The sequence below is a fragment of the Mirounga angustirostris genome, unplaced genomic scaffold (genome assembly GCF_029215605.1).
Source record: "Mirounga angustirostris isolate CCGP_5_RB_7025 unplaced genomic scaffold, mMirAng1.0.hap1 SCAF_1, whole genome shotgun sequence".
Classification (NCBI taxonomy): Eukaryota; Metazoa; Chordata; class Mammalia; order Carnivora; family Phocidae; genus Mirounga; species Mirounga angustirostris.
In genome coordinates, this window is record NW_026991709.1 from 45,418,580 (window position 1) to 45,433,796 (window position 15,217).

The window sequence follows — 15,217 nt, forward strand, 5'->3', positions numbered from 1 at the left end:
CCATCTTGAATGTGAGAAAACAAAGAGGAATCGTAGCTAGCCATCTGGCAATTGCTCATTACTGGAGGAAGTCCAGAGGAGTGTCAACATCATCTCCCAATTTGCTTTCTCAATGGGGAGAGACGGTTGAGAACTGCTCTTCTAGTTGTATATTAATATGTTTTGTTTCCCATTGGTTATCTCCAAGTCTAGTCAAGACAGGTACAAATGATCCTTCATAATTTCTGTGCTACAGGGAATCATCTGGGCCAGAGTGAATGGGAGAAGAATGTCTTCTTGTGGCCACCAAGGGTTTGGCAGCAGTGGTGACTACTTCCCCAGGGAGAAAATGAGAATCTGGAGAAAGGTTTGGAGGCTGTGGAGATTTGCTCTTCCCACATAGACAGTTGATCTCTAAAGTATTATTTTATTTGGAAAAGGACAGTTTTCCTATAGAAAACCTTTTTAACATGGCGAGGTTAATTAAGTCACTCCCATCTGTTCTGAATGTGGATGTGGGGAGACCAGCTAGGAGGATATGGCAATAGTTCAGAATTAGGATGGATGATTATACTATAGATACTATCACTTTGCATTCTAATTGTTTACATGACTGCCTCCCCAGTACGGTAAGTCACAGCAGAGAGGAATTAGGTCTTATCCTGCTATGAATTACCATTGCTTATTAGCACTATGCTTGGCATTATAACAAGCACTACCAACTTTTGATGATGAGTAAAACATGACTAGAAAAGCAAAACAACATCCATCACATTAATTAGGGTCTTTTTGTTGTATTCACTTTTTTACATACAAAAATCTTAATTTAAACTCATCTTTATTCCACAGCTGTAATCTTACATGGTATGTAAGGGGCACCCAAACATTCATTGATTAATTTATCATTCTTGCCATATCAATATTCAAAATGTAGCATACAGAATAAAGCAATGAGTCACACACAGAATTGTTTTTCTAAAACTCAGATTTGATAGTCAGCCCCTTGACAAATTTAGTCAGGGCCTACTAAATGAAATTCAAGCTCCTTGATTTGGCATTCTGACCCCATCATTTTTAGGATACTTCCTGTAATTTCAACATTACTGCATTTTACACCCACCGGGCATTTTGTATAATCTGGTTTAATCCAAAGCAGAAAGTCCCAAAGAGCTCTCTCTTGATCACCCTTCTCTCTTCTGCCTTCCCACTCTTCCTAGATGATCTCACTCAGTTCCAAGGCTTTAAATATCCATATGCCAATGACTCCTAATCTTCATCCTTATCTTTCGTACTCAATTGCCTGTTTGACATCTCTGCTTGGATAATTGATATGCATCTCAAACATAACATTGAGAAAACAAAACTCATATTTTTACCTTCACACCCCCACCAAGAAATTATTTCTACTCATGTCCTTCAATTCAATAAATGCTACCATCTTCCCCTTAGATGCTCAAGGCAAAAAAAATCTAGGCATTTTCCTTGTTAGCCCTTTAACCCCCTCACATCTCCCTCTCATATCCAAATCATCAGCAAATCCTATTGACTCATCACCAAAACACAATCCAAATCCATCTACATTCCTCCATGTCCATGACTACCATCCTAATTCTGAACTATTGCCATATCCTCCTAGCTGGTCTCCCCACATCCACTCTCATCCTTTATGATCCATTTTCTGAAAGACTGATAGAGTCTTTGTCAATAAAATGTAAATAAGGTAATGCCATTTCCCTGCTTGAAAAACTCTGGTTTGGAAGGCAGAATAATGACTCACCAAAGATGTCTTCTATCTTGATCTTTGGAAATTGTGAATATGTTACACTACATACAAAGGGGAATTAAATAACCCTGGATTATCCAGGTGAGCCCAATGTAATTTTTTAAATGTTGAAACAAATCAGAAGAGTCAGAATCAGAGTGATGCAATGTAAAAAAGATTTGACTGGCCATTTCAGGCTTTGAAGTGGAAGGGGGCCATGAGGCAAGAAATGCATGCAGACTCCAGAAGCTAGAAAGGCAAAGAAACAGATTCTCCCCTATAGTCTCCATAAGGGATATTGACACTCTAATTTTAGACCACTGGGACTCATTTAGGACTTCTAACCTCCAGAACTGTAAAAGAATAAATTTGCGTTATTTTAAATTACTGTTTGTGGCAACTTGTTACAGCAGCAATTGAAAGCTAATACACCCTCCCAAGACTTCTCATTGCACTGAAAATGAAATGCAAACTCTATACTCTGTTACAAACCATACAAGATCAACTTTTCAATCCCATCACCAACTACTTTAATCTGGCTTTTATGGGTTCTTCAAACAGGCAAATCTTATTTCTGCCTTAAGGAATTTTCACTACCTTCTCTGTACCTATCATGCTCTTTCCCAGACTGCTATGGCTGGCTTCTCACGACTCCTGTCTCAGATTGACAGCTAACTTTTTCCAATAGAGCTTTTCAAACCATCTGATCTAAAGTAACTCCCAGCCAGTCTTTTTCACATTATATAGTTTTACCCTCAGCATAGCACTGACTAATTTTTGCTATTTTTCTTATTTACGTATGTATCTGCTTCCCCACTCTCCTTTTAGAATGTAAGCTCCATGAGAAGAGAATCTATAATTACGATGGCTCAGAATAGGCACTATAAAGTATTTATCTCATGAATGTATGAATAAATGGAGCAATAAATTGCCCCTAACATTTGTGGTACTGAACATGAAGATGTTCCAAAAGTTTTAAGTAAGGATGTAATTTTTCATAAACTTGTAAGAAAAAAGTACATTAATAATTAATGAGCTGCACGATTCTTTTCACCGACTCCATGAATCTTTCACTGACCCCATTGTTTCATGGGTTAAGAGTGGAGTAGTGGGGAGTGGAGCCTGGTTGGTTCAGTTGGTTAAGCATCTGCCTTTGGCTCAGGTCATGATCCCAGGGTCCTGGGATGGAGCCTCACGTTGGGCTTCCTGCTCAGCAGGGAGTCTGCTTGTCTCTCTGACCCTCCCCCCACTCCTGTGTTCTCTCTCTCTTTCTCTCCTCAAATAAATAAATAAATAAAATCTTAAAAAAAAAAAAAAAGGTAGTAAGCTACAAGCAACATTTGCCATTCTTCCACAGTTCCTTTGGTAGAGTCTCTTCCCCCGTCATTTCTTACCGAGCTCTCATTGTAGGAGGAAGCTTCCTCATGCTGCCACACTGACACACACCTAGTTCTACATTGTCAGAGAAATGTGGTCCTCACCTGAAGCAATCACACTGCTCTAGAATTTAAATTCTGAGGGGAGGGATTTTTTTTTCTGCTTTGTTCTTTGTTGTGGTCTTAGGGTATATCTTGGGAAATATTCATGACCCTGATGTTAGTGAGGTTGTAATCAAGTGGAGAGAAGCCAGAGTTAACCTATGAAATGCCAGGGGAGAGTACAAGGCAAATATTGAGACCTGGGAGGTATTACAGGGGTAATAAGCACTTAGGAGGTTGGGAAGAAAACACATGAGTTTATCCTAAGAAAGCTATATGGACGTTTGGTCTGAAGATTAAAAGGGGATAGGATTTTCACAGATGAAAGAAAATGGGGGATGTAATACAGATGAGGCAAAAGGCACAAAATGAAGAATGAAAGTGACTTATTCAGAGAACCATGAAGAGAAGTGCTTGGCATAAGAATGGTACATGGGGAGCACAGAATATATAGAGAGAAAACAAGCTTAAATGATAAAGAATTAGGACAATCAAGATAAGTAATTAACCAAACAAATTGAAATTGAGGTTGATGGGCAATGGAGATTCATTACACTGTAAATGATGGGAGAGTCCTAAATAAGGGAGTAGTTTGAGGAAAGGAGCTTTTTAAGAAGCTGCTTCTGGATTTGCAAAAAAAATTAAAGTTATTCTAGTAACTAAGATGTAAGATTAAACACATTATGAATATATTTTCAAAAGAAGATTCTAGAAGTTGTATATTGATTTTTTAAAAAGGTGGAAAAGGCATCACTTTACAACCTCTACTCACTCCACACCTTCTTCTCTCTGTGGCAACAAATCTTAGCTTAGCTTCCACTTCTTCTATAAGCCTTTACTGACCAATCCAGTGGGAATTTTTTCTTTCCATTTAGGATTCTATTTTTTTTTTTTTAAGATTTTATTTATTTATTTGAGAGAGAGAGAGAGAGCACAAGAGGGGGGAGCGGGAGAGGGAGAAGCAGACTCCCTGCTGAGCAGGTAGCCCGATGCGGGACTCCATCCCAGGACTCCAGGATCATGACCTGAGCCAAAGGCAGTCGCTTAACCAACTGAGCCACCCAGGCGCCCCTCCATTTAGGATTCTATATTCAGATTGATGATAAGGATAAATGGTATAAATGCAAATAAATTAAAATCAAAATATAGCCCTTAAAATTTGTTTTGGAAATGGGCATTTGCTTTACTCTCCAGATCTCAAAGGATACATTTAATTATTCCCATTCAGTATGTCTGTAATGTTTTAAAAATTAGGTCTCTCAGGCTGTACTCAATGCCAAGTAAATCCCCTCAGAATTATTTAAATATTTAAACCATTCTCTGTTAATGACATAAATATTATCACTGACCTGTTGGTAGAAATATTTCCCTAACCATTCAAAAGAATAGAGTTTTATTTCTGGATCTACTTTAAAAATCAGCACCAGACAACCAACTAGCTTTTATAAAACTCTTAACAGGGAAATCCAGGTGAGCGAGTATTTAAAACTTTTTTTGTTGGAAATATTAACCCCCAGAAACATTTCTTTAAATTCTTTAAGGTTTTTTGGTTGCAATTCTTATCTTTCAATCTTTTAAGTTCTTTTAAGTCTTTAATGTAAAGTCTATTGTGTAAGAATTAGACAAATGACTATAATTCATTTTTATCACTTCTGAATTTAAGAGAAGCCTAAATTTACCAAAAATAAATAAGTAAAGGTGTACTTTTATAGTTATAACAGAAAACATTGTATTTTTGAAACTTCTTTAAGTAATATGGTTTGCAATATAACTTATAACTTAACAGGTGAAATAGATTATTAGTCTCTATAATGAAATGATGTTTAAACTGTGTTGGACATTCCCTATATATTAAACAAATCATATGAGAAAGGAATATACAGTTAACCCTTGAACAATGTGGATGCTAAGGATGCTGACCCCATGTATAATTGAAAATCCACATATAACTTTTGACTCCCAAATCTTAACTACTGATAGTAGTAGTTAACCAGAACTACTCACTAGAAGCTTTTCTGACAACATAAACAGTCGATTAGCACATATTTTTTATGTTATACTGTATTCTTACAATAAAGTCAGCTAGAGAAAAGAAAATATACTAGGAAAATCATAAGAAAGAGAAAACACACTTACATTACTATACTGTATGGAAAAAAAATCCATGTTTAAGTGGGCCTGCACAGCTCAAGTCTGTGTTGTTCAAGGATCAGCTGTAATTTTAAGCCATTCTTTTAAAACCTTGATGTAATTTGAGGTAACTTTCTAGTTTCTCTTTTGATTCTTAGAGAAATAAAATATCAGTGTAAGACTTATTTCTCTCTGACTAATTATAATCAACTAGGAAAACTAAAGGAAATCTTACTATTTTATGTAACTTCAAGCTGGTAAGTGTAAGGCATTTATTGAAAAAATTATTCAAATTATAAAGGTTTAAAATACTCATTTTTAGACATCAGGTTTCCAAAAGTAAGTCATTTAATGAAAAACGAATTCAAAATATAGAGACTTCAAATGTTCTTCTTTTTAAATACTGTTCCTAAAGGAATCAGTCCAAATTAGTCTGAGATTTAAAAGTTAATAATATTTTCAGGAAGGCAAAAGGGAAGAGATCTTCTTACATCTCTCCAAAATGCCTTTCCTCTGTTCCTGGAATACAAAGTGTGGTTATGGTCAATAAATATCCAGAAAACTATCAGTGTGGAAATGTCCAGAGGATCAATTGATCTAAGAAAGTATGTAGCACAGAGCAGGCATTAAGAATACCAGGTCAGGGGCGCCTGGGTGGCTCAGTCGTTAGGCATCTGCCTTCGGCTCAGGTCATGTTCTCAGGGTCCTGGGATCGAGCCCCGCATCGGGCTCCCTGCTCCGCGGGAAGCCTGCTTCTCCCTCTCCCATGCCCCCTGCTTGTGCTGCCTCTCTCGCTGTGTCTCTCTCTGTCAAATAAATTAATAAAATCTTTAAAAAAAATTAAAAAAAAAAAAAGCATACCAGGTCAATGAACAAATGATTCTTGAATTAACTAAAATAAGCAAAGGTAGATTGAAATAAAGTATTCTTCAATAAATTAGAACTTGTTAATAAGGAAAAATGTAAGGGATAAATTATAGATATTTCTAAAATATACTCAAAGTTTAACAAATTATAAAAGCTTAAAATATCATGGAAATACTTGACACTGAAAAGAGTAAAACTTTACACCAAAGAGTCATTGCTTTACATAGAGACAAGTTTCCTTAAGAATACATTACCACAAGATGTGAATATATTCCTGAATGACTCTAGATACATGCAAGATTGCCAGCAAATTATTATTTGTAACCGTGAATGTCATGATCACAGAGATGGAGCAGATACTTCCTCAATACATCCATCGTGATGCTATCCACAATAGAACTGTAAAGTGCAGAAAACATTAATTAGATCCTTAATGATTATTGCGGGGTAATAAGTTATAAAACAGCAGACCTAGAGCATATCATTGAATTTATTTAATAAAAATTTTGTATTCTGGAGCGCCTGTATGATTCAGTTGGTTAAGCAACTGCCTTCGGCTCAGGTCAGGATCCCAGCATACTGGGATTGAGCCCCGCAGAGCAGGGAGCCTGCTTCTCCCTGTCCCACTGCCTGCCCCTTCCCCTGCTTCTGCTTTCTCTCTCTGTCAAATAAATAAATAAAATCTTAAAAAAATTTTTTTTGTATTCTGATTATAAAAGCAATATTCATTGTAGAAAATTTGAAATAGAGGAAAATATAAAGAAAAAAGTGACCTATAATTCCCATTGCACAGAGAAAACCAGTATTAACATTTTGATGTGTTTCTGTGTTGCCTTTCCTTTATATTCATAGTAAGTATTTATTTCTAAAGTAGGATTATTCCGTATATGAACATTATATTTTATTTTTCACATGTTTTATCATGTCTATTTTATCATTATATTAAATATTAAATAATGATTGCACACTATACCATCATATGGATATTCACACTTACTTAATCATACTGAGCAAATGTTTACCATTGAGGTGTTTTGAATTTTTCACTATTATAAGTAACTTTACAATGGACATCATTATATGTAAGTCTTTATCTGAGGTTCTAATTATTTCTTTTTTTTAATTTAATTTAATTTTATTATGTTATGTTAGTCACCCTACAATACAACATTAGTTTTTGATGTAGTGATCCACGATAACTATTTCTTCCTGCGAGACTTGTAGTTACTGGTCACAGGGCATGAACAGTTAAGAGTTTCGTTAACTTATTACCTAACTATCTTCCAATGATTGAACCAATTTAAACTTCTACTAAGCATGCATTTGGGTTCCCATCTCACTGTATTTTAGACAACAATAAATTGTCATTTCTTTTTTAAAAGATTCTATTTTGATAACCAAAATTAATTTGCCTTCATAACTTAAAATGATGTTGTTTTGATTAGTAATGAAATAAAACATTTTTATTTTGTTAAAATTGTATTTCCTTTCAGATTTTTCTGTTCCTTTCCTTTTTCTTTTTTTAGTGATTATTCCTGCTGATTTCTATAAGCTATTTCTAGAATAAAACTATAGAAACATTATCATATTTATTGCAATAATTTGCCAGTTTGCATTTCACATTTGATTTTACTCATGATGTTTTTGACATATAGTTATATAATTAAATTTATCAATTTTTAACCCTTTACATTTCTCTAATTTCTTCTGATAGCATTTAAATTTCCTATGCATATATGAATAACTTTACATTGAATGCATAAATAGTATTATAAATAACCTGGAAGATTTTACATACAGCCTCATTTTTCCTCTTCCCTCTTCCTCTCTCTCCTGCCTGCTTCCAACCACATCACTTTCCCTTCCCAACCTCCACGGTTTTAAAAACCTCATAAATAGCACTACTTTTTTCCCAAAAAGCATTTTATTTTTAAATATATATTCTATTATCATTGATGATAGTGAATTGTTAAGAATTTGCAAATGAAGGGGCACCTGGGTGGCTCAGTGGGTTAAGCAGCTGCCTTTGGCTCAGGTGATGATCCCAAGGTCCTGGGATAGAGCCCCACGTCGGGCTCCCTGCAGAGCCTGCTTCTCCCCTGTCCACCGCTCCCCCTGCTTGTGATTACTCTCTCCCGCTCTCTCTCTGTGTCAAATAAATAAATAAAATCTTAAAAAAAAAAAAAGAATTTGCAAATGCATATAATCTTTTAAAAAATTTTTTATGGTGATAAAATACACGTAAGAAAATTTTAACCGTATTTTAGTATATAGTTTAGTGACATTAAGTATATTTATATTGTTTTGTAACCATCATCACTATTTCCAGAATTTTTTTACCATGCCAAAAGGAAACTCCATACATATTAAACAATAACCACCCATTTCCTCCCTCTTGCTGACAACTATCATTCTACTTTTTTTCTCTATGACTTTGACGACTTTAATTCATGTAAGTGGAATCATACAATATTTGTCCTTTTGTGTCTAGTTCATTTCACTTAACATGACATCTTCAAGGTTCATCCATATTTTAACATGTATCAGAATTTCATTCCTTTTTAAGGTTGAATAATATTTCCTTGGACATATATACCACATTTTGTTCATCCATTTATTCATCAATGGACATTTGGGTTGTTTCCAGCTTTCGCTATTGTGAATAATGCTGCTTTGAACATTAGTGTATGAGATAGTTTTCTCAACATCATTGTTAATCAGTACGTATACAATAACTGAAATTGTTTGGGAACACTGATGCTAATTGCTGACCCTTGAATTATGAATCAGCTTTACCTAACCATATAGAGAAGTTTTTTTGCACTGAACATTCCTCTTAAGACCTCAAAAGCCATCCCTGTGCATATAATCTGATATTTTTCTTGAAAATATGCTGGAAGAATGTTAAAAGAGTAGCTACACATGTAATAGCTTCAGGAGATTGATACTACCACAGAACCGGGCATGTGCCATGTCCCACACAACCTATGAAAAGCCTTATATAATATGCTCCTCGTCCTTCTGAACCCGTTAGCTTAGCAGTCAAATTGGGCATATTATAAATTAGCACCTCATTTCTCCATAATTTTTTTCTCAACAGAGAAGTCAGGAATGGCTGAAGAAAATCATACCATGAGAAGTGAGTTTTTCCTCACAGGATTTACAGGTCACCCAGAGTTGAAGAGCCTTCTGTTTGTGGTGTTCTTTGCCATGTACCTGATCACCATGGTGGGGAATCTTGGCCTGGTGATACTGATTCCAAGAGAGCATCATCTTCACGCACCCATGTACATCTTTCTGGGCAACTTGGCTATTGTGGACTCTTGCTGTGCCTGTGCCATCACTCCTGAGATGTTAGGGAACTTCTTCTCTGAGAACAGAATGGTTTCCCTCTGTGAATGTATGGCACAGTTCTATTTCCTTTGCACTGTTGAAACCGCGGACTGCTTTCTCCTGGCGGCAATGGCCTGTGATCGCTATGTGGCCATATGCAGCCCACTGCAGTACCACACCATGATGTCAAAGAAACTCTGCATTCAGATGAACACAGGGGCCTACATAGCTGGAAACCTGCATCCCATGATTCATGTAGGGCTTCTATTTAGGTTAGCTTTCTGTGGATCTAATCACATTAACCACTTTTATTGTGATATTCTTCCTTTATACAGACTCTCCTGTGTTGACCCTTATGTCAATGAGCTGGTACTATTTATCTTTTCAGGTTCAATTCAAGTCTTCACCATAGGCGGTGTCTTAATATCTTACTTCCACGTTCTCTTTACTATTTTCAAAATGAAATCCAAAGAAGGAAGGGTCAAAGCCTTTTCTACCTGTGCATCCCACTTTTTATCTGTTTCATTCGAAGTGAAATTACACGGAGAAAATACACAAATTACATGTAAAATATTGGAATATAGCATAATGAAATCAATTTAGGAAGAAATATATATGGGAGAAAATATATAGGAAAGAGAAAACTGTGATAAATCTTAATTCAAAATAACAAAAAATTCAAAACCAAACTTGTAATTCATTCAAGAAACAGCTTAGTGTGTTGTCACGCTCATGGACTATGTCTGCATCAGGGATTGGGATTATCAGCCCCCAAAAGGAAAACAGCAAAACTATCAGTTGCACATATAAAGGAGAATTCTATTTAACATTCACAGCCAGTCCACGTTAATAGCTTGGAGCATGAGTACTCCAGTTAGGCTAAAAGACTTGAAGGGCATGTGAACCTTCAACCAATGAGATCACTCACAACCATGAGAGACAAAGTTGAAGCAAGTAAATTTTGAGGAAGCAGTTTTAATAGCATTGTGGGGGGCACTATAGTTAGGATAGAAAATGAAGGTGTCAAATAAAAGTGAGTATTATATTTCCAAGTTAAAGTTCCAATGGAGTTGAATAATTAGGCACAGAATGTCAACTTCAAGAGTAGTTATCTTCAGAAAGAGTTATTTACTCCCATATGTACACTCATAAAGATGCCATAACACAAAGTTCCAGGCAAGTAGTCAAACTTCATGTAAGATTTGAAGAGCCTCCATTGTCAGTGAGTTACATTCAACTTCTCTATTCTCCTTCTTGAGAGGTGAGGAAAGGATTCAACAATGAGGACAATACTATATTATATATAGACATGAAGGTATGATTTTTGAATTGTGGGTAGGGCTTATCTACAATAATTCCTTATTTTTTTTTTCTTTTCACCATTGCAAAACCTGACGTTGTGGAATGTAAGTAGAATTAAATGATTTTATTTATTTTTTTAGAATTAAATGATTTTAATGCAACAAAATGAAAGAATTACTTTTTATTTATTTATTCAACATAGATTTATTGAGACCTTGCTATGTGGAAGCACTACTCTAGGTTCTGGGATATCTCAGTTACCACAATACCATCTTTTCCATCTTCTTAATTAATAGAACATTGTCATGATTTTAATGACTAACTTTTGGATCAAGGAGAACCCATATGAAAAAGAAAAATTCCCCCTTCTACCTCTTCTCTTAATGCTCTGAGGTCACATCTAAATTCCCAAAGGCAATTGTCAGGTTACAGCTCTGGTCCAGGCTAGCCAGCCACAGAAGTGGACTTCACATGGAAAATCAACAGGTTGAGTCTATTTAGAAAAAGTTGTGGGAACATAGATGCAGTATTTCCAATCCCCTAAGTCATGAGTACAAACTTATAATCACTTTGTTTCCATTTGTAACCTCCAAAAAATCTAATCTAGCTAATTCCATATAATTAGACATTTCAAGATTTGAAATTGATACATTTCAAGATTTTCTTGGTTGTTTCTAATTTATTTTATTTTTTTAAGATTTTATTTATTTATTAATTTTAGAGTCAGAACACACAAGTCAGGGGAGGAGCAGAGGGGGAGGGGAAAAGAATCTCAAGCAGACTCCACACTGAGTTTGGAGCCCAATTCAGGGCTCCATCTCAGGAGCCTGAGATCACAACCTGAGCCAAAACCAAGAGTCAGAGGCTAAACCGACTGAGCCACCCAGGTGCCCCTTGTTGTTTCTAATTTAAACCTCATCAATTTAGTATTTGCCCAACCCTACCACCATCCTTCCTTGAATGCATCTAAATGTATAGGTACTTGTCTGATATGGCATTAAAATGGTGTCATGTTGGGGTGCCTAGGTGGCTCAGTCAGTTAAGCATTTGCCTTCAGATCAGGTCATGATCTCAGGGTCCTAGGATGGAGTAAGGTGTTGGGCTCCCTGCTCAGCGGGGAGCCTGCTTCCCCCTCTCCCTCTCCCTCCCCCCAACTCATGCTCACTCTCTCTGTCAAATAAATAAATAAAATCTTAAAAAAAAACACAACAAAATGGTGTCATGTTACAGATTAAGCTCTGTCCCTGTTATATCCCTTTGAGATGTTTGATCCTCTTTGACTTTCTGGTTATCTCTTGGTGCCACTATCAGTTTTGATTTCTATGTTTATATCCAGTCCCCAGGCTAGACATGGAAGCATGATTTCACCTAAAACATTTACTTTTTAATTTCACAAGGCTTCTGTCAAGTCTGCTATCTTGGTCTCTCTTGCTCTCTCCCTCTGCTAATTTCTGAGTAAATTCTCTTGACCTCTCCGTCTAGGATATTTAAGAGTATGGAAAAACTGGTATTTGGGTAATTGATATACCCCAGCACCTAGCTGAAGGAAAGGTCTACAAAAAGGCTGAAGGGCATCATTTTTACACTTCTGATGACATGCAGTATGGGTTCAATGTGTGAAAGTTATCATGGGTCCCTCTGGAAGGTTCCTCTTGCCATATTTCTCCAAACTTCAATGGCCATTCGATTGTCTCCTCATCTCATTCCCAGAACACCCCCCTGGGAATGTAAGTCACAGAACACCATCTCAGCAAACACCAATTATTTCCCTCTGACTTTCCTTTTATCCCTCAGCTCACTACATCTTTATTTCTAGGTGATACCTAGCTCTTACCTTATCACACATGCTGCCCAAATCTAATTTTATGAAGTATATTCAGACTTTGGAACAATCCTTAAAAGGGAGGCTTTCTCAATCTATTCTTCCTGTCTGGATTTTCAAGGTTATGCTTATGGAAAATAGCAAGTGAGATTGACATTGCTGTGGTCTAATCTTTCTCAAAGTAATAAATCTGGGCTGTACAAGCTATTGTCTGAAATGTCAGAAATGATCACTGGGCAGAATAGAATCACAGACTGTTTTCACCTAAGTACTGCTGGATATAGGAGGAAAAGTCTCATAAAATTAATCCTTTTAAAATCTTGACCAATATTCCACAGTAAGTGGAGAAAAGAGATTTGTTTAGGACTTTACTTTAAAAAACAAAACTAAAACTTATGGAAATAAATGTTATCTTACACTTAACCAAAATTTAGTTATAATCACAAATGTGTACTAATTTTACAAATAATGAATCAAGTGTCAAGTGTTTTTCTTGGCCTTATTCTCCAGAAGAATAAAGTATGATAACTAGATACAACCTTTACTTAACTTTTGAACTCAAGGAATAATGATAATGAATATTAATAATGGAGCAATTTTGTAAAATGTCAGTCTCCACCAATTTTCCCAATGGTCCCTCCTAATTCTTATTGTACAAATTCTTATCCATTGAATTTGTCTTTATTTTTCCCATTTATTGTTCACTTTTTAATTGTCCTAACTCTACCAGGTCCTATTTGCCAATGGGACTTTACATTTCCTACAAGTAGTTCTCCAAGTGCACATTCAACAACTATATGAAGTCTATTGCATCTTTCTCAAGATTGTTTTACATTGAATTTGAATAATGTTTACTATATCAAAATATCAGTAAATAATATGTTGGCATGATGGATGAAGACAGTAGAGTTAAGCAGGGATGAATGTGTAAAGGGAAATTAATTCTGTTAAGTGGTTAGTTCATTCAGGAATATTGTGTGTTATGACAAGTCTTACCTCCTTGAGGAAGCATTGCCACTTCAGAGACTTACAAACCGATACTATGATAACAAGAACCTTTGTGTTGGTTCATCAGTTGACACTGAAATGTGACCTCATTATGTATACAAAGATTAACATTTGAGCTAATTTGTAGGTATTTTTAATGCTGGCAATTTCACATTTTAATTATTGGGGTTTTACCTGAATCCTAATATGCTATTTCCTGTTACCAGGCTGAATTCAACTATCTGAGTATCCAGAGTTTGGTTACATGAAGAATATTTATTCTATACATACACCTCTATGCAAGTCATTTACCTCCCCTTTATAGACCATTCCTTCTTAGGATTATATTAATCCTCACTTAATACCCATTCTCAACCCAGAAAAATTACTCTGAAGTAGACAATGCTTCCTGGCGCAGGTCTGCTTTATCAGTGAACCAATTTCACCACATGATTTTAAATATTGCTTCATAAGTGATGCTGATTAAGTATCAGAGAAGCAGAATGTAATATCTGTAGCCCATTCAACTCTGGAAATCATACTTACTGTTAAAACTTTAATTCAGTTTAATATTATAACTCTCAGGCTATATTTATAATCTGTCAAGATGGGACTATATTTGGGCTGTGTGCAGGGGAGAAAAAAAAAAACCCTATGTTTTAGTGGATAATTCTTCCTACATCAGAGCAAATAAAATATCTCCTTGCATACTTGGATGTGCCTGCATCTTGTATGTCTTTCAGAAATTTAAAACTAATATAATGAATTATTTCTATTACTTTAACGTTTTTATTAATCTATTTATAAAACAAAATTTTAACTAAATAAAGACATAATTATTCTGTTTATTTTTCAAAGAAGGTAAATTTGCTGGTGGATTGGGTTATTTCATTCCTTGAAAAAATATTTGTTAAGACGTCTGTAGCACTGGGGGTGCCTGGGTGGCTCAGTCATAAAGTGTCTGCCTTCAGCCCAGGTCATGATCCTGGGGTCCTGGAATCAAGCCCCACATCAGGCTCCCTGCTCAGCAGGAAGCCTGCTTCTCCCTCTTCCACTCACCCTGCTTGTGTTCCCTCTCTCGCTGTGTCTCTGTCAAATAAATAAATAAAATCTTAAAAAAAAAAAAAAAGATGTCTGTAGCACCAGACTGGGTACATGAGGTAGTAAAGGAAGTATGCTGTGATGCAAAACAATATAAACATACAATATAGCACAGTAACTATATTTATTCAAAAATATTTTAATGTGTATACACTTAATAAAGTCCTAACTTAGTGCCATCTTCTATAGCTCATAAGACATAAATAAAAGAACATAGTAAAAGAAAAGGGAAAAGTAAAAGAACATGAAGGGAGGAGCAAGATGGTGGAGGAGGAGTACACCTAAATTTTGTCTGGTCCCAGGAATTCAGCTAGATTGTTATCAAACCATTCAGAACACCTACAAACTCAACAGGATATCAAAGAAAAGAATAGTAGCAATTCTATGAACAGAAAAGCGACCACTTACTGGAAGGTAAGACATGCAGGGAAGTGAATCCGAGGCAATATTCAGGAA

At 35.7% G+C, this 15,217-nt stretch overlaps 1 protein-coding gene across 1 annotated transcript; it reads left to right on the top strand.

Moving 5' to 3' along the window:
• The first annotated feature begins 9,327 nt into the window (after positions 1–9,327).
• LOC123834741 (olfactory receptor 5K1-like) lies at positions 9,328–10,152 on the top strand. Its single transcript, XM_045863782.1, has one exon. It carries the CDS (start codon positions 9,328–9,330, stop codon positions 10,150–10,152), a length of 825 nt encoding a protein of 274 aa, XP_045719738.1.
• The last annotated feature ends 5,065 nt before the right edge of the window (positions 10,153–15,217 follow it).

Bases quoted from the DNA above. Each gene is read 5' to 3' on its own strand.
- LOC123834741 (XM_045863782.1), top strand. From the start codon at position 9,328: ATGGCTGAAGAAAATCATACCATGAGAAGTGAGTTTTTCCTCACAGGA.